At 42.4% G+C, this 20,855-nt stretch overlaps 1 protein-coding gene across 1 annotated transcript in view; it reads right to left on the reverse strand.

Annotated features, from left to right (window-relative positions):
- The window catches only part of FAM149A (family with sequence similarity 149 member A), a 73,113-nt gene that overhangs the window by 14,890 nt on the left and 37,368 nt on the right, over window positions 1-20,855 (reverse strand). Inside the window, 8 exon segments of the mRNA XM_006128458.5 lie at window positions 1,176-1,237; window positions 1,240-1,329; window positions 4,020-4,210; window positions 5,743-5,919; window positions 6,342-6,467; window positions 13,416-13,558; window positions 14,322-14,454; window positions 17,707-17,814. Coding sequence (XP_006128520.3) covers window positions 1,176-1,237; window positions 1,240-1,329; window positions 4,020-4,210; window positions 5,743-5,919; window positions 6,342-6,467; window positions 13,416-13,558; window positions 14,322-14,454; window positions 17,707-17,814 — 1,030 coding nt within the window.

The raw sequence follows: 20,855 nt of genomic DNA on the forward strand, positions 1-20,855 counted from the left end.
GGATTTTTTTTCTGGTGGATGGGGTTGGTTTTATTTTGTTTTGCAGTTACTCTTCCTGGCTGCTGGGCCACTAAAGGAACAAGCACCACAACTTAGACAGACTGTCTTTTCTGTGTTCTCAAAGCTACCTCTGCAGATGCCTCAGAATCAGGAAGGAAAAGAAGAAAGCTGACGAAATGCAGGGGCAGGAACATGCTGGATGGCAATAGGGATAAGCTAGGAGAAACAGAAGCATAGGAGACAGAGTCAGAAAGGTACAGACTAGAGCAGTGTCTCTCAAAGTGGTCCACAAAACCACTTTGAGAAATCTTTTAACTGGCCGCACCAGTGTATTTATTTAACAGTGCTGCAGCCATGGAGCCTCAGAGCTCCTATTGGCTCGTTTCACCATTTGCAGTCAAGGGGAACCGTGGGAACAGCAGGCTGGCCTATGCCACTTCCCGCGGCTTCCTTTGCTGCAAATGGCGAAACAGAGCCATAGGAGCCATGAGGCTCCCTGGCAGAGGCGCCAGTAAATAAACAAACCAGCATGGCCAGTTTACAGGTTTTTCAAAGTGGTTTCGCACACCACTTTCAGAAACACTGGACTAGAGGAAAGAAGAAGAAGCATATGTAATTGCAGGAGCATGTTCATCTCCAGAAACTCAAAAAGAACCCAGGATTCCCAAGGTCCAACATTCAGGCAGAAATACTGAACAAGTCTCCTTTGTCCACCAATCCATAATGCCCTGGGGAATGGAGGGGAGGGAAGGGCAGAGAAAGGAGAGGCACAACTAAGACAATCTGACGTTACAGGTTTTTGAACAAGTGACGTTACACTAGAACATCACACGCAGCTTGCAGGGAAGTTCTTTTGTAGTTCTACTGAAAGGAAAGAGTTGCCCCTCAATATAAAAGGTATGATTTCTATGAAAGAATAGAGAGTACTGCTATCTGGTTTTATAGCATCTACCACAATGAGGCTAACTGGGGTCTTCAGGCACTAACGAGTCCAAATAAAAAAATTATAACAATGATGTGGGGGAGGGGGGTGTTAAAATATACTCAAAAGGTGACAAGTCAAACTAAATACCTTAGACACATATAATCAATAAAATGGAAACTTTTCTGATCTAAGCTAGAATAGGCCTAGGCCAAGTGAAAACAAAATTCTGTTTTGTGGAACAATATTTTACCTGAGCTGGAACAAAATGTGAACCAAAAGATGTGCTTCGTGACTCAGAGCCTCTTGGGGGGGGACACTTGCTGTATCTGCTGTAATACGGGAGATCAGTAGATGTGGCAATTTACTTGTAATAGCTTTCAATTTCTCCACCTGCTTATCATTCTCTGCACCAGTGTAGAATATTCAAGTAAATAAGAAACAAAATTTTATGCAGTTATACAAATTGATAATGGTAGGTAAATCTCAGTGACTCAGATTTGACATTATCTGCTAGATAAACAGTGTTCAACATTTATAATAATATTATGACATTCTGCCTTAGATTAGTTTTAATTTAAGTCTTCATGATGTTTAAACATAATCTAGATGTCAGATTAAAAGCATTTATTTCTAAAAAAAATATTTTCAAAATGACTATACTTTTTCTGTCAATGTTAAATCAGTTGGGCCATGTATGTGGAAGAGAGGCAATTTGCCTTTTTTTGGAAAACACTGGTAAAACAGCTGGATTGTTATTGAAATATGCCCATGTAAGGTGTGTTAGAAACAGAAAAATGTATGAACAGAAGCAACCAAATGTCCTCTTAGCCCATTCCATCCTAGCAAAATCTATATTGCTACTTTTCCAGATGGTATAATCCATTATGTTATTTCTATCATACCATTAAATTTCTTAACAGTTCTAGCCCACATATTTAGCTTAGTAGCCTATTTTCTTACAGGAAAAGGTAGCAAACTTGGTAGCAAACATAAACCTCCTTCTTTAGCTTATGAAGGAAACCCCATGTACACACTAGAGGACAAAATTTCACCACAAATTAGTTCTTTGCCTTCTGCTTCTCTATGCATAGACGGTTAAAACACTAGGAAGAGTTAAATGTAATCATAGTGAACTATGCTCTTTCATCCTGTGCTAATCTGAACATACCAAACAGCATGGCTCTCTCTCCCTCTAGTGGCTGAACTATACAGAATTTGAGCAATACAGTGGTTTGCTAACAGACTTGGGTCTTTTAATTTAAATATTAGAGGCTAATGCTTTTAGATACTCAAATTAAATCCCTACTGCTGAAGGCTTTCCAAAGGGCATCATGTTACATATTGAACCAGTGATCTATTTCTGCCACTTGCACTGAGGGCACTTCTTGTGAGTGCGCTCCTCTCTTAGTAGTAGAAATGTAGCTGTGTTAGTCTGGTGCAGCTGAAACAAAAACCAGGACTGTGTAGCACTTTAAAGACTAACAAGTTGGACCCAACCAAGTGAGTTATAAGATCAAGAACACGTATTCCTGCGCATCCAGAAATATAATTTATGCAATCATGTGCCGAAAGTGTCCGTCCGCTATGTACATTGGACAAACGTCTCAGACACTTCGCCAAAGGATCAATGCCCACAAAACAGATAACAGACAGGATCACAAAGAAAAAACAGTTTCTTGCCATTTCAACCAGAAAGGACATTGTCTCAACGACTTGATTACCTGCATCCTGCTTCAAAGACCTTTTAAGACTTCACTTGAAAGAGAATCCTCTGAATTGTCATTCATGCTTAAATTTGACACTTTACACTCAAATTTGAATAAAGACGCTAATTATCTTACCCATTACAAAGATAGCTTCCCCAATTATCACCTCTAATATCATTAGCTCACTGACATTTACCTGCCCCCCTTCCCGCCTCCATCCCCCTTCTGTTCTGAAATTTGATTTGTCTTTTTCATATGTGTTCATTTTTTTTAATTGTATCCCTTGGTATATATGGTTGTGACAATTTTCTTCCACTATTTGATCTGAGGAAGTGGGTCTGGCCCATGAAAGCTATTAAACCATCTTGTTAGTCTTTAAAGTGCTACACAGTCCTGTTTTTTGTTTCAGCTCCTCTCTTAAGGTATGTCTAGACTACATGGCTGTGGCGACAAAGCCATGTAGATTAGTTTACGAGAAATACCCAAATGAAGCAGCGATTTAAAGAATCACTGCTTCATTTAAATTAAAATGGCTTCCACACTGTGCTGATCAGCTGTTTGGCGACACAACGCTGTACTCTGGATGCTCCACGGTCGACATCAAAGGCATTTGTCGACTTCCCCAGTATGCCTTGTGCGATGAGGTTTACCAGGGAGGTCAACAAATGCCTCTGATGTCGACCACGGAGCGTCCAGATTACAGCGCTGTGCTGCCAAACAGCTGATCGGCACAGCACAGCAGCCATTTTCATTTAAATGAAGCAGCGATTCTTTAAATCGCTGCTTCATTTGGGTATGTCTAATAAACTAATCTACCTGGCTCTGGCGACAGAGCCATGTAGTCTAGACATACCCTTAGTGGACCTGATTCAAAGCCAACTTAATTCAATATGAATCTTTCCATTTGCATTTTATAAAGTTCCACGCAAAACACACGGGCTGTGTCTACATTGGCACCCTTTTCCGGAAAAGGGATGCTAATGAGACCAGTCGGAATTGCAAATGCCCCGGGGATTTAAATTTTTCCCGCGGCATTTGCATGAAGATCCCTTATTCCTGATTTTAAGTAGGAATAAGGGATCTTGCGGAAAAGGGTTTATTTTCCGCAAGATCCCTGTCTAGACTGGTGCTTTTTTCCGGCAAAGCCCCGAGCCGGAAAAAAGCGGCAGCTATGTTCATGCAAATGCCGCGGGGAAAATTTAAATCCCCGGGGCATTTGCAATTCCGACTGGTCTCATTAGCATCCCTTTTCCGGAAAAGTGTGCCAATGAAGACACAGCCACGGATATTTACTGATAATAATAAGTTTCTTAAGCCATATTTAATTAATACAAAATTACTGTTTCAAGTACAATTCTATAAGTGCCATCTATAAAAACTCCAAGTACCTGTGATAGCAGTTTCCCAATTTTTTCTAATCAGCTCCTCCAATATTTCAACTATATTCCTCCAGACACAATCAAATATTTCAGCAGCCACTGTGTCTTTGATACAGGCATTGGGAGAAACAGGAGGAATGCCACCTTTATTCCTCCTTCGAGCAAGCTGGCCTTTCTTTTGTTCCAAACTCTCATCATCACTAATGATTGAAGCAAACTGAGTTTTATTATCAAGTTCTACCTGTTTTTGTTAACACAAACACTGAATCTAACATATTTCCTTATGGATATAGAAAAGCATGAAATAAATTTATAATTAAAACTGCAAAATTTCTTTTTATTCATGACCCAAGTCCTGTGGGAAGAAAACAACCACTCGAAATTGAAATTATGAATTGGTTTACTTTGTTTTGTTGCCTCTTGCTGGTTAAATGGCACTTCTATTATCGTGGTAGCAGCATGAAAAAGCATACTGGGGCTTATTGGTTTATCTTGTCAACTACACGCATTTCCCTCCCCTTTGCTGCCTCTGTATCAGAGACAGTGGGTGGTGGGAGAACTGGAGCTTGTGCCCATGAGGAATTAGCTTAAAAGATGGCTCCCCATGATGCCTGCCCCCAATCTCTAATAGAGAGGGAGCAGCGCACAAGGTGAAGGGGGTAGGCTGGAACCAATACACGCAGGGAGTCGGCTTTCAAGCCATCTCCGCAGACCTTCCTATCCCTGCCTTGGTGCCTCCTATAAGAGACAGCAGTGCTGGGGATGGGGGAATGGGAGACTGATACACAGGAAGCAGTGTGGTGTGGCAGCAGCCCCTGTCCGCAGTGACCCTGGGCTCCCCATGGACAGGGACTGCTGCCATCCCACACTGCTGTCTCTGTATCAAAGGCAGCAGCGCAGGGTGGCAGGCAGCTGGTCTAAGAGGGGAGCTGCTGGTTTTTAAATTGGCTCCCCTTGCAGATTGGCTCCACCTGCCACCCCATAGTGACACAGAGGCAACAGCATGGGATAGCAGGGGGCTCTCTGGGAGTGCCCCCACAGACTATCAAATAATGATATAACCAACAATATTTTGTGTGGTTACACAACTATTCAATTACCTGATATCTAACATCCCTAATTTTCACCCCACTTTATTTCCCTCTTTTCCTGTCTGGACTGGGGAACAGGTGCAATATAGAACTTTAACTCACTGCCTCATGATACATGTAGCACGAAAAGAGCTTTCCGGAACCAAATTTTATTCTATGCTTGTTCTTACATTAACGGTGTCATATTACAATTTAAAAATGGGGAAAAAATTATACTAAAAACAATCTCGATAATCTTGATTCAGAAAGGCCCCATCCTGGGCTGCATTCTACATGGAATGTTGGAAAGTTACTTCTAAGATGGTGTAGCTAGCCGCAGAAGGATCAGTCATTCAGTAATAGGAGATCCTCTCTTGTGGAGTGAGCTTAATGATTTCTATACCATCACTTCCCCATCCTGTAGTCAGTAGCAGGATTGTGGTTCCCCTGTACTCTCATGATCCTATTCAGGCTGCCTTAACGTATGCCGGGGAACACATAAAATAGCATGGGAGGGCAGAAAGGGAGCTTAAAATCTCTTTTGCATCCCCCTTTTGGAGCTACATTGTGTATTCCTGAACCACAGCTGAGAGTGAGGACTAAGCAATTTTTTAAATCAATTGGAAGAACGTTTAGAGAGAAGCAATATATAATTTATTTACAGTTCCTTGTTGTCAAAAGCAAAATATTCTTCAATTTTTCCATCCACCTCAAAGATTTCCTCTTCCAGGAATGAATACTCAGATGAGTCAGAAACAGAAATCCTTGGGGAACTATAGTCTAATGATCTGTGTACTGGTGATACGATTGGAACCAGTTTAGATCCCGAAATGCACAGCCTGAAACAAAAGAATTACAATTAAATATACATGAAAAAAGTGTAAATAGGCAGCTGCTGAATTGTTTTAAGGCTGTTAAAATAATAGATCTATAAAATTATGAAAAGATATGACAGATCAAAGAGAAGTGCTTTTGAATAAGTACAATTTATTTCCACTACAAAAAGACAGCATGTGAAATGATATCCTGGTAAGGTCTTAAAAGCCTAGTACACAATTGCTGCACAATCAAGAGAATTGTTTGATACACAAACTTTCACTTATTTGCTCATCTATAAGCAGTAATATTTGTTTATTTGTAATTAAAGATTTATTATATTAATGTTGTTACATTTTAGTTGCTGTAAATATTAAGAATATACATAAATGTAATGTCACTGTAAATGCTTAAAACAAAGCACATACAAAACTGTTGAACATACTCTTTCGTGTTACTAGTGCTTTCACAGAGGCCTGGTAAAGATCTGGTATACACAGAGCTAGTAATTCTGCTCCGAAAATGCTGAAAGCTTTCATCATTAGGAAAAAGGAGCTGTTTTCCTAAAATCCTGCAAAATACAAAATGCAAATTGTTACATAGAATCAAATCTGGTTAACTGGAAATGCAGCAAAGTGAAAAAATACAGATATCTGTAACACCACCAACTAGGTAGAAATAATTTGATAATAGCTCCTATGCGTTTATTCTGAGCAATTAATGGAAACAACAGGCCCAATCTTCGGATAACACGAAGTGAAGTAGCTGCACTGAAGTCAGTAGAGCTATGCTGATTTAAATTAGTTGAGGATCTAGCTTTAAAAATAAGCAGACATTTACTGAAAGGACAATAGAACACATTCACATCTATCAACAGTCCATCAGACAACTTATGAAGATACATTTTTAAAATAGATAGAAAACACTATTCCTACAGAGTAACTTTAACATCACACTGCACAATTCTGGTAAAACAAAGTGACATCCCTGAGGACAAAGATTCTGATCCAAAATGTTTATTAGGGAGGCTGCTAATGTACAGGTTCCTGAAATTTGGACCAGATAAGGATTCGGTGTGTGAGTTGCAATTGAGAAACAAGTTATTTTACTTTTAATGTAAACATAGCCACTTTGTGAAACAGACAATTTTGTGTCATTATTTACCTGATTAATGCTCATTAATTATTATATTGTTTTCCAGTGAACATTTGCAAGGGTTCTTGGGGGAGTTTACAGGTAACAGCAGGAATTTGTATAATTGAATCTGAGATTATCAGGTTCTTTCAATACTAGGAAACTTTTCCTTGAGAATCTCCTATTTTTTCACTGAACGGCACTGTAAATAAGGAAGTTCTACGTAATGTTCATAGCTCATTAATAATTAAATATTCCCCACCTTATAAACAGACTCAGTAGCAAAAAGGCCTTTTCTTTTAATAGGTTTGATCTTGTGCCTATTGCCGTCAATGGCAATTTTCAAACCCTATATAAGCAACTACATATGCTACCTGTTCAAATGGAAACCAGTATAATTTACATAATTTACAGAAAATGGAAGGACCGATTGTGAACCTCTTATACTGGCAAACATTTACTCACAGCAGCAATCCCACTTGAGTGAATGGGGCAATTCCTTTAACTGCTCAAAAATGTGAGTAAAGGTATTCACAATGTAACCCTGACTGAGAACTAAAGGTATTGTTTTTTGTTTTAAATCTCAGAGTTAACTATTTTTGTACACGGTACGCCATGCATTTTTCAAGACCAGTTAGTACAAAGTTCCCTAAAATACACCCTCTTGGCACCTGCACTTAAGCGCTGGAATGTTTGCAGAACTTTCTGTACTTGTAAATATTTCTTCTAGAGCTGACAGGGGTTTTTCTAAATCACAACAATTTTTTCCATTCCTTGCCAGAAATTCAAATTCCAAGGGCAGAAGAGACCACTGTGATCATCTAGTCTGACCTCCTATATAACATAGGCCACAGAACTACCACAAAATAATTCCAAGAGCAGATCTTTTAGAAAAAAAACCTTCCAAACTTAATTTATTTTTTAAAAATCTATGTCTATGTGCAGGGGTGGGAGGAAATAGTTCTGAGAAATCTTCAAGAGAGGGTCTGCAAGAATGTTACACTCAAGGGACAGGGAATGGGTCTGAACTACAAAGCCCAAAGATTCACAGAATATCCAAAGAGAAGGGCCAATGCAATGGATTCTCAAGACTACATAATGATAACTTTGTGTGGCTCCCTCACTAATGCCTCCTCCGCTAGTAGGATGGATCCTTCAGAAATCATGTTGCTATAGTGCTACAGCTGTGCACTATTCCCCATTTGACAGGGTAGAAGGTTGCTGAGGCAAAGTTAATGTTGGTTCACTCATTAACTTGTACAAATTTCCAAGCAGAAATCTACCAAGTTCTCATGGGAGCCAGTCACTCGGAACAACTGCTTCCAATCTCCATCCCCAGTCCTGACAGGCACCTGCAATCCTTAACAATTAGGTGTTTGCACGAGAGGCTTCAGCAGAGTCCTGGGGAAGAAAGGGAGCATACAGAAACAACCCAGACTTGAGAAGAACATAAGGACCACCATATCAAGCTTTCTTATCTACTGATACTTCTTTTTTCCACAACTTAACAAACTAGTTAATGACAAGCTCCAAATCAGGTCTATCCAGGGTGGTAACTGTCAGACCCGGGATATTAGAGAAACAAAGTGAATGAGGTAATATCTTTTATTGGACCAACTTATCCCTCTCACCAATAGAAGTTGGTCCAATAAGAGATGTAAACTTCACACATCTTGTCTCTCTACTATCTGATCTATAATCTTTAAATTGTCTGAAGTTAAGTTAATATATTTCTCTCTTGAATCATGTATAGGTAGATTTGAATCAGCCTACTTATTTCCTGGAGCTCAGTAATAACTTCCATTTGTTTTTTACACTATTATCAAAACTAATCATAAGTACCCAACATTCATATGAAATCTGTGAAAAAACTTTGAAAATATTATCAGCAGAAAATGAATATACTGAATTAGCTACACTTCTTCACAACAGCAGATTTCCAAATTGCTTGTGAATTTTTATAGAATTTTTAAAAAGGAAAGATTTTCTACAGCAATATGGAAATAGTGCTTCAAGTTTAAGTATGTCTCCTAATTTGCATGAAGAGTTATAGGTTTTATTGGTTATTAAAGGGAACACTGTCACCCTCAGCACCACATTCTAAATTTTTTTTCAATGACATTTGGTAAAAACACATGTGGTCCTGTAACACTATTAGTTTTGAATAAAAACTTTGAAATAATAACCCTGAAACAACTATTTCAAAACAGTGTGTTCACACTACAGGGAAACTTCAAAATTAATCCGCAGCAGGCTCCCTTAATGTGGACATGCTACTTTGACTTAGAGTCCCAAGAAGCACTGGGGAATGATTACTGTGACTGACTCTGGGGAGTAGTTATTTTGAAATACAGGCAGGGTTACGTGGATTCAACTTACATCGGATCCCTACATACGAACGGGGCTTTTCTCGCCGTGGAGGACGCGGGCAGCGGGACCGCCCAGACGCACCGCGGTCCCTCCGCTCGCGTTCTCCGCGGCGAGAAAAGCCGCTCTGCGTCTCCCTAGTCTGCTAGGGGGGGCCCCCAGCAGACCAGGGAGACACTGAGCAAAGCCGCGGAGGACGCGGGCATCAGGACTGCGGCACATCTCGGCGGTCCTGCCACCCGCGTCTCCCTGGTCTGCTGGGGGGGGGGGGGGCGCAGCTAGTGCACCTCCCCCCCCCCCCCCCAGCAGACCAGGCTTTTCTCGCCGATGCCTGGGGTAGAGTAGCTGGGGCGCTGCCGGGTTGGTCCCACAGCACCGAGGTGCAGCGCTACTGGACCAACCCAGCAGTACCCCAGCTGCTCTGCCCCAGGTGTCCCCAAGTCAGCCGCTGCTGAAACTGACCAGCGGCTGACTACAGGAAGCCCGAGGCAGAGTTGCTCTGCCCCGGGCTTCCTGGAATCAGCCGCTGATCAGTTTCAGCAGCAGCTGACTTGGGGACACCTGGGGTAGAGCAGCTGGGGTGCTGCTGGGTTGGTCCTTGCAGCGCCGAGGTGAGGCGCTGCGGGGACCTACCCGGCAGCGCCCCAGCTGCTCTGTCCCAGGCCTCCAGATTCAGCCGCTGTTGAAACTGATCAGTGGCTGATTCTAGGAAGCCTGGGGCAGAGCAACTCTGCCTCGGGCTTCCTGTAGTCAGCCGCTGGTCAGTTTCAGCAGTGGCTGAATCTGGACGCCAGTTCCGACTTACATACAAATTCAGCTTAAGAACAAACCTACAGTCCCTATCTTGTACGTAACCCGGGGACTGCCTGTAGCAGCAGTGGAGCATCCACACTACCACTATTTCAAAGTAAACATTATTCCTCATGGAAAGCAGGCTTGGTAGTGTGGACACTCCGCTTGTTATTTCAAAATAAAGGGAGTTATTTTGAAATAACTCCCTACTGTAGACCATGGCTTACAGCAGTGGTCTCCAACCTTTTTAAATGTCAGGGCAAGCCAAGATGTACCCCATCCCTTCCACAAGACCCTTCCTTGAGGCCCTGCGCTCTCCACTGCCCTCCTCTCCATCATTTTCTGTCCCCAGCCCTTACTCACTCTCACTGGGTTAAGACAGGAGGTGTGGGCTCTGAGTTGGGAATGAGGAATTTGGGTGCAGGAAGGGGTGAGAGGTGCAAGTTCTGGGAGGGGATTTGGATGCAGGAGGAGGTGGAGAAGGAAATGCTTGCTCAGGGAGGGGGCTCCAAGCTGGAGAGTGTTGGGATCAGGTGGAGGTTTGGGGTGTTGGAGCAAGCTGCAGGCTTGTGGATGTGGAGGTGCAGGAATTTGGGTTGGGGTATCTGAGAGGCTCAATGCAGGGGGGGCTGGATGTATGATGGGCTCAGGGCACAGGTTTGCAGTGTGTGGAAGGTGTAGGAGTATTGTGGAACAAGACTGGGGATATGGGAGGTGCAGGAGTTTGGGGACGTGAGGGGCTCAGGACAGGGGGTTCAGGTGTATGATGGGCTCAGGGTTGGGATCAGTGGGGGGGAGTGCAGGAATGTTATGATGCTGCAGCCAGATGAGGGCATGGCCCCAACTGGGGGCTTGTTGGCCAGGCTTCATTTTTAAATAAAATATTATGTCCAACACAACATGTTTCAGCATTGTCTTTATTTATGAGAATGGCGGGAAACCTGTTTTGGGTCAGGGGCCACTAACCCACAGTAAAATCAGATGGGGACCACGCAAGTGAGATGCAAAAACACAACCCCTCCAAATCCCCCTAAGCCTCACTGATGTGGCCCCAACTGAGACACCGCTCTCCCTTGGCACTCCAGACCCATGTGGTAGGGGACGGTAGGTAGGACTGAAGTTCAAGGCTGCAGGCCAGATTAACTCTTCTGGGGTTCCAGGGTTAGTGGATTTTTGGCCCCTCTATGCTCTTAGGTGGGGCCAAAAATTAGGGATCCAGTATGCAGGAGAGAGCTGCCAGTGAGTGGGATAGGGATGGGGGTGGAATCTGGGGGGAAGCAGGGTACAGGAGCAAGCTGGAGGTAGGTGTCTGGTCAGGAGGGAGGTGGGCAGGAGCAGGGTGCTGGTAGAGGTGTCTAGTCAGGGAGCAGCAGCAGGGTCCTGGTGAGTGTCGACCCTGGGAAGGGTGCTAGTGGAGTGTCTGGGCAGGGGAGAAGAGCAGGAGCAGCTCGGCTGGTACCTAGGGGTCTCCCAGGACAAGGATCTTGGAGCAGGATCTGCAGGAAGTGCTGGAAGAAGCGCACGTGCACTCCTTTAACATATCCAGCCACTCTGGTTCCTGCACCGCCATCTTTACCGGAGCACAGGGAAGGAAGGGAAGACAAGAAAGTACTTGTGCTGTTGTGGGCAGAGGAGGAGCATATTTTGTCTTCCCTTCCTTTTCTATGCTGCCTTCTTTCCTGCAGCATGGGCAGGGGGGAGTCCGTGCCAGATCCGGCTCTGTGCCAGATCCCACAGGAAGCCTGAGCTAGCTGTATTTTTGTGGGAGACTGTAGCGACAGCACAGGTTCCTCACTGAGAGTGGGGAGGAACAAAGAGGAGCTGGGAACACCTTGCAATCAACTGGCCGTGCCCTTTGTGGTAACTTAAAACTAAAATTCTTTTAAAGATTAAGGGCTAGACTGTACAGCTATGCACACACACTCCTGTTAGAATGGTGTGGCTCTACCATATAACAGTAAGAGTGTGCATATGTGCTCCCACAAAGCAGCACATTATAATGGTGTTATGTGACAGTCCCCCTCCCTACCCCAGGCCATGTTTCCTCCTTGACCTCACTAAGTAGTTTTCTATGCTCTGTGTGAAAGGAAAGAGCAGTCCCTGTGTTTTCCAGGCACCTAGCACTATCATGAAAGCAGCAAAGACAATTTCTAAGTACATCTCTCTCCATTTATATAATTACTTGTTGCTTTGCTAACATTTTACTTCAGTTCATATTGGTTTATATAACCCAGGAGAGTGTCTTTATCATAGCCCTGCAGGGGATACATACTCTTTTCTCTCTTCTCCTAAAAAGGACAGCATTCAATGGGACAAAATAGTCTTTGTACAGATTTCAGGGCAGACTGGTTTTTGCTATGTCTTTCCAGTAAGGTTAGTTTTCATAAATATAGTTTTCAGTGTTCTATTAGGTGTGTTCTATACATATTAAAAGTTAGTACTCAGACAAGTATGTTTCTTTACCATATTAATTTGCACACATTCTTATGATATTGCACTAAAATAAAATCTTTTGTGATGATTACATTACTTAGGATGAGTACAGGGCCGGACGGAGGCATGCGCAAGCCGGGCAGCTGCCCAGAGCGCCAACTAATGGGGGGCGCCTGATGGCAGCTGTAAGGGGCACGCAGCATCCCTTACAGCTGCCATCAGGCTCCACGCGCCCGGCTCCCGCAGCGCCGGCCTGCCTGCATCCCCGTGGTGACAGCCAGCAACACCTTTCCCCCCACAGCCACGGGGCCCTACGCGGCCCGGCGCGTGAGCCAGCAGCAACAACCAGGCTGGACTGGGCCACGTTTGCACCGTGCACCGCAGGGGTGGGCCCAGGGCTGCGCGTCAGTGGCCGTAGCTGGGCCGCGCATGCGCTGTGCGCCCCGGGGGTGGGCCTGCGCACCCTAGGGGGGCAAGCCCGCTTCCCACGCGCGGGCCCGTGCATGCGCCGTGTACCCAGGGGTGGCGCCGCGCACCCGTGCCCGGGACACCAGAATACCTCAGGCCCGCCCTGGATGAATATCATGAGCCGGTAGAGCATTGAGAGTCCATGCATGACGAAGAATTAACACACAGTTTTACCACTGAGCTACAGTTGAATTTGAACACAATTCTGAAATAGTACTATAAATATAATCCAATAAGAACAGCTCAAACTGGCATACCTAAAACATAAATTAATCAAACAGAATTCTGATAGGTTAGAATTAATTCTAGCAAGAAATTCCCTTACCTCAGATGGAGAGATCGTTTGGTCCACTCTTTACATTCTACCTGCAGACTCTGGATTTGAGAACTAACTTTTCCTTCAAACAACATTTCATCCACATCCCAAAATAACCGATGCACTCTTTGCGTATTAGCTTTATCAAATTCCTACAAATTATAAGACTGTTTTTAGTGAATATATCTAAAACCTTATTAAAATTAAAAGTATATCTAATGTACAACATTTTACATTTTTTAAATATTGTCAGTCACTCTAAATATAATTGAGTTAAACAATGACCTAATTACTAATTTGGTTTTCTTTATTGCTATAGCTGCTGTCCTGCACTAGAAAAAGTAACTTTTCAATTGTGTCATGTGCTGTCATCTATTCAAATACTTAGTATTCTGTAAAATAGTTTAATCTTTCTTCAATAAACTGGCCAATTTGCCCATCATAAGACGGGATTTTCAGGTCTCTTCTCCACGTCGGTCTTCTCTCCTGAGCCTCCGGTCTCTCGCTCCGTCTCTCTCTCTCTCTCTCTCTCTCAGCTCTCCTCCGCCTCCTGTCCCTCTCTCAGTCTCTCTCTTTCTCTTCTCCTCCCCCTCCTGCCTCTCACTCGGGGAACCGCGAAGCCCAAACAGCCATTTGGGCTCCGCGCTCCCCGTGCTGCATGGGGAGCATGAAGCCCAAACGGTTGCTTGCACCACTTGCTCCTCTGCAGCGACCAACTGAGCCGCGCAGAAGTCAGCCGAGCTCCACGGCGGGAGGACGTGACTCGGGCAACAGCACCGCCCAGAGGGAACAGCCAGGGAGACAACAGCGCTGCCCAGAGGGAACAGCCAGCATTTCAGTGTTACAGAGTCACAGACATTGGGCTATTCTTCAATAAATTAGATAAAATATTATTAGTAAAAATGTCTGACATACCTCATCCCTCCAAGAGTAAATTGAGCTTCTTTCCGTAGAAAAGCCAGTAGTATAGCTTTGTATTCCAGACCAAGAATTATTCAAGTCTGTTGTTGTTATAGGACTGCTAGAAGACCGTGACGAAACAGTTTCACTGTAAAAACAAACAAAAGAAGAAAAAAATGCAATTCACACAAACCTACTAAAAATAACATTACACGTATTCATAGCATGTCTATGGTAATGATCAGGGTTCGACAAATAATGCAATTTACTCGCCTGTGACAAGTAGATTGCAACCCGGAAGAGCTGGGTTCCGGTGATTTGCACATGTGCAGAACAATCTGCGCATGTGCAGATCGCCAAACAGCGCGGCTGGTGAGCAGGGCTTTCCATGGTTCAGCAAGCCCTGCTAATGATATATGCCTTTGTATGATATGTGACTTTCCGAATATGCTATGAAATCCATCTGTTACATAAGAGTAATAATATGGATGTGGGCTCCTAGGCAGAGTAGGATGGGAATATTCTCTATTGCATTACACTGCTGAGTTATTATCATTTTAATTATTACCAGGACACCCAGAACATGGGTATAGTCATTTACTTTATACGTGCGTCCATACACATGCTTACATACTCACTATGTGGAACTTAGTGAAAGAATCATAGAATCATAGAATAATAGGACTGGAAGGGACCTCAAGAGGTCATCGAGTCCAGCCCCCCGCCCTCAAGGCAGGACCAAGCTCTGTTTACACCATCCCTGACAGATGTCTATCTAACCTGATCTTAAATATCTCCAGAGAGGGAGATTCCACCACCTCCCTTGGCAATTTATTCCAATATTTGACCCCCCTGACAGTTAGGAATTTTTTCCTAATGTCCAATCTAAATCTCCCCTGCTGCACTTTAAGCCCATTACTCCTTGTCCTGTCGTCAGAAACCAAAAGGAACAAATTTTCTCCCTTCCTCCTTGTGACACCCTTTTAGATATTTGAAAACCGCTATCATGTCCCCCCTTAATCTTCTTTTTTCCAAACTAAACAAGCCCAGTTCATAAAGCCTGGCTTCATAGGTCATGTTCTCTAAACCTTTAATCATTCTTGTCGCTCTTCTCTGTACCCTTTCCAGTTTCTCCACATCTTTCTTGAAATGTGGCGCCCAGAACTGGACACAGTACTCCAGCTGAGGCCTAACTAGTGCAGAGTAGAGCGGCAGAATGACTTCACAAGTTTTGCTTACAACACACCTGTTGATACAACCTAGAATCATATTTGCTTTTTTTGCAACAGCATCACACTGTTGACTCATAATTTGTCTTCCTGCATATTTAAAGTCAGTGAAGACAAAACTGTACAAGTCATAAAGAAGCAAACCCTTTGAAAGCTATTAGAAACTGATGGGCTCAATTTGCATTATTTCTTACACAAAGTTTTTAAAACTAGAAAAGTTTCAATTAGTTTTCCCTTGTTATAGTTATTGTTACATATTATATTTTATGCTCTATCAGAGCCAGCAGGGAAGGGAAAGACTGTTCTGGCAGCAACCTCTGTCTGCGGGGGTCCCAGTGGGAAGCTGGGTCTCTCCTCTACCCTTTCTCCTCCCCCCACAGATAGGGTTTGCTGCTGAGAAACATCCCCTGTTTGCAGCAGTTGGAGCTGGCCCCAAGTTTGGCTGCTCCAGCAGCAGCCCCTGCCCAAGGCCAGCCACACCACAACGAACAGGGGCTACTGGTCCCTGCGCAAGCCGGAAATGAGCAGTCCTGGCTCATGCGGGTCTGGGATGCTGCACCTCTGAATTCTAAATGCAGTAAGAGCCTTCGTTACAGAGTCAGACACTGGGCTATTCTTCAATAAATTAGATAAAAGAGCCTTTGGGCTCTTACTTCAGTAAAACCTGTGTTATCCGGCATGCTTGGGGATTAGGGTGTTTCAGTTATCTGAGGGTCCCATCGACCTAGGAAAAACCAATGGACAATAATAGTAAAACTCAAGTTTTTAATATTGGTAGTTTTGTCGTGTGAGGCAATTGGTCTCACATTTCTATTTTGAGTTAAAGATGGTTAGTGCTTCTTAAATAATGTTAAGCCAATCATGGTAAACCAAGCCAGGCCTGTGCGCCTGAAGATGTGATAGTATTTTGGCTAGGGGCAATGCCAGTTAACAAAGTTTTCTGGTTAACAGAGTGCCAGATAACAAAGCTTTCACTGTACATTTAAAATGCCGAGATGCAGCAGTCCCGGAGAGAGCCTCCCCTTATCATCTAATCGTGTAGTTGTATCAACTACACGGTTAGCAAAATACCCATTCCTTAACATCCTTAATACAGAGAGTGGACCCATTCCAAACTTTCAGTTATAGGTTTTTAGTTTTTCGAAAGACTTTTAAATGGCTGTACTCCAATACTGAAGTGCAGTGAAGATACAGTCATCTCTGTAGACCAGACAACTTCTAGGCAATGGTAGATAGCTGAAGTGAGGCCTTTTTAAAGTTAGATGATCCACAAAAGCAGATAGATTTCTCTTCACTGAACTCTGAAGTTTGACCCTGGTCTTGCCATGGTGGCTTGTGCTTCTTCATTTTGCTCTGAGACTGTAGAACACCAGAGTCCAGTAGCATAATGATATTTACAGGAGCTCTGATAAATGAGAATTTATGTAAATTAGGATTATCTGTATTCTATGCAGTACAGTGTGTTTCTTTTTCTAGATTAAATGTTTTTAGATACAATAATGATAGTTTAATAAAAATCCCACATTTTTCTTTTTTGTAACTCAGCAAATGTGGCTCGAGTGGGAAAGGAGAAATTTTGAGAAGCAAAGAATCGTGGTTGTACAACGTATTAAATAAAGAAAATGCAGACAAAGGACAAATGTTATCAGGCTGAAATTCAGAGAAGACAAACTTTAAGTTAAGCAGACTAATACATAAAAAGGTTAATTTACTTGCTATCTAAGCTAGCAAAACTGCTGCTTCTCTTGCATGACATACATAATATTTATTTGGAAAATTTAAGTCCTCACTTAACATCTGTCATCCATAAAAATGATCTAGAAATGACCAATGAAATCCAAGAGGAAATCTGAAAATAATCACCTGTAATAACAAATTATGTTTCTTGAGCTATTATTCCTATAGGAAAAGCTTACCAAAAATGATTGATGAAATTCTTAATTATGTTAGGGAATATACTTTAGTGAAAAGAAACTGTATTACACTTGTGTAAAAGCATACTATTAAATGTAGCCATTTTTTCTGGAATAATTAGGCAATCTGTCAATTATCCCAATTTGCTGTAGACACATTGTAATATTTAGCTATAATGGATTACCTCATAACAACATACTTAGCCCACTGTTCTATTATTAGTAAGCGCTATTTCAGAAGTTAATGTAATTGCATACCAAGTAAAATTGTCAATGGCATCCTGTACGTTTTTCATAAAACTTGCTGGAAGATCTCCTCTCTTCCTTGGGAAACAATCATCTGTAGATCCTTTGGACAGACCCCTCCTGAAAACATCACAAAAAACCAATATTACTTCTTTAGCCTATACATAATCTTACTCATGTCTTACACTCAAAAAAATGGGTAGAAACTAACCTACTGACACAACAGAATACAGTGTTGCCAAATGACAAGAGCAGATCAGATTTAAAAGATTTGGAGCAAATGATTTTCACAATTGATTAGCAATTGATACTGTAAATTCCAGCCTCAACTAAAAGAAGAGAGTTCTGGATTTCTATACAACACTCAAGGATATGCACTTATTGTGAGAGTAGTCCAAATTGTACCTTCCTAAATTGGGACTCTGGTCCAGCAGGTCCACTGATGTTCCTAGACTAGAAAGCCCCAAGACAGGGAAGGATCTGGAGGCACGGCCAGGAGCCCCATGGCAGGAGTGCGGTCTGGTGGTATGCCCAAGAGACCCATTGCATGGGAGGTCCAGCAGCACAGCTGGGAGCCTGGTGGTAGGGGGTCTGGTGTACAGTGAGTCCGGCCAGAGCTGGCAGCACAGCCGGCTGGAGGCAGTGGGGCCAGCTGGGGTCAGAAATGGAGCCAGCAGTGGGCTGGGGAGCTAATGGCAAGGGACCTCCCCTGGTCTGGCAAATTTCTCCATTCAGAATAAAGTCCCAAGTGTGCTGGACGAGAGAGGTCCAACCTGTAAGTACAGTGCTATAAGATAGAATGAATGTGCTCCCAAACTGACAAATAAGAAGGTTCCTGCCTCAGAAATCCTACAAACCTTTTGCATACAATCATCAGAGTCAATAGAAGATTTAAAGGATACTCATTTAAAGGACTGCAAAGACTGAGTGCAAGGATAACAATGAAAAGAAGAAATTAACTGAGCTTTGCAGTTAGTACATGTATAGGAAAAAAAGACTATTAATTTCCATCTTCCTGCAACCTATTGTTCTTTACAGACTCAAACAACTTATTTGCACGATTTGGACCAACAACTGTTATGACTGGAGGAGCATAAGGCATTTCTCCCCACTAGATAGGAGCACTTGCTGAAAAGTACCTGGCTTATGAACTCAGAGCAACAATTTAAATTTCTACCTCCAAATTCTTAGAAGTGTTCATTAACAAAAATGTTTGCTCAAACAATTTTAAGATATAGTAAGTCAAGTTACAAGAGCTTTTCTGAGGAAAAGATGTGAATGTACTTTTAATGTAATTAAAGGCTTATTTTGATTGCTGTTAATCTTTACAGAAATCTACATTTTATTCTTCAAGCAGTTCTTTAACCTTGTATTTTGCAGTTCAGAAACCACACAAAAAACACTTAAGCACTATTTCCTCACTGCACCAGAGGTACTTCAAAAGCACAAAACAATAATTATTCAGACAGTACTAAGTTAAATAAACACTGTTCAATCATTAACATGGAGCTAGTTTCACTGTCTGTAAAGTCTGCAAGAAATATACAAATATGCTACTAAGTGGACCTTTTCAAAGAGTCTTAGTCAGTCAACTTGACACTTTCATTAGGAAATCTGAGATGATAGATAAATATCAGAATATGTGCATATGTAAAATATTTTGCATAGACCCAGAATAGAAGTTTCAAAGAACTATTTGAATGGTAGCTTGATGGAAGCACTGTGTTCTATTTTGAGACAGCTGCTTCTTAGGCAAATTTCTTAGATAAAAATAAATGAGCCAAATAAATGTGTACAAATTACTAAACTCTGATATTTATTAGGATTTGCTGTGAAGTTTTCATGTGCTGTCCAACTTACATTATTCCCCAAGCTCCTAACTCTAACACTTCATGTAATAAGCTTCATGTAATACTACAATATAGTTTTCTTTAGAGAAATAATCTTCTGGGTTTTTTTTCCTCCTCAGCAAATCTCTTTAGGAATAATATGCACATTTGTAAACACATTATATAGGCTCAATCTGGAAACCTTTTCTGAGATGACTAGTTCTTAATGTATGTGTTATCCATATAGAGATTGCATGATCAGCCATACTATTCTCCAATTTATCTTAATGCTGGCTGGGATTTGGTGCAATGCATGAAGCTCATAAATAGTTATGAAAAGAGTTCTAAGAACAATGACAGGATCAGTTAAAGACTTAAATTAGAACAGTCACTTTGAGCTGTATTCTATCCTTGTTCCAAATGTGGGCCTTCCACTCACTGATTTCAGTTGGGCATATTTGTTTACTACTAAAGAACAACGGTCAAATGCAGCATTAAGTCACTACTCAGACAACAAATTATAATTACATACATGTACACAAGATGTACATGCACTCCTCTGTCACGCACCTTTGCCTCAGTTGCACTCCACTTTCTAATTCATCTCTCATGAGAACCCAAAACTTCCAACCCTCTGAACAGTTTTTAAGCAGACACTATTATTTAATCCACTGGCCACAGAAATGTTTCCTTTTTTCTTTCCAGATGTGAAAGTCACACCTCACAGGTCTATGACTGAAAAGGCCCAAGGCCCCAGCTGGACAAGAGTCAGTCTACAATGGCGAGGTATTCATCTTGGTGCCTCCTGAATGCTAACAAAGGAATCTCATACTTTTCAAAAGGAGAGATTCTGAGGTGCTGAGACACTGAAATGGAAATCATGAAATGATAACGTGTAAACAGATTCTAGCCACACAGAATTTTAATGTAATAGATTTCTCTGGCTCTCTCCCAGAGGTCTGTGCTAGTTGTTTTCCTGGCACTAAGAGAGCCTGCATTTACCCAGTAATAACAACAAAACAAAACGGGCACTGTAAAACAGTTTCTTCCTCAGAAAATACAGCATAGTATAACACATGATGGTTCAGTTCAAAGATTTTATCGGTGATCCTTTGAGACGACTTCTTGTCATTTATAAAATCATGCCAAATGTACACCACTACTTCTTCCTGATTACCCCCCCCCCCCCATGCGTTTAGTACACTATCCACGTAGCCTAGCCATCCGAGAGCTCTATATGGATACCCACACTATCCATATTTGCATACATGTGTCCACAACCCCCCTAAACACACACGCACGTGTAACCCGGCCCGGCACAGGGCGGTTTTG

This window comes from Pelodiscus sinensis, chromosome 4 (assembly GCF_052426305.1).
Source record: "Pelodiscus sinensis isolate ZL-2025 chromosome 4, ASM5242630v1, whole genome shotgun sequence".
Taxonomy (NCBI): domain Eukaryota; kingdom Metazoa; phylum Chordata; order Testudines; family Trionychidae; genus Pelodiscus; species Pelodiscus sinensis.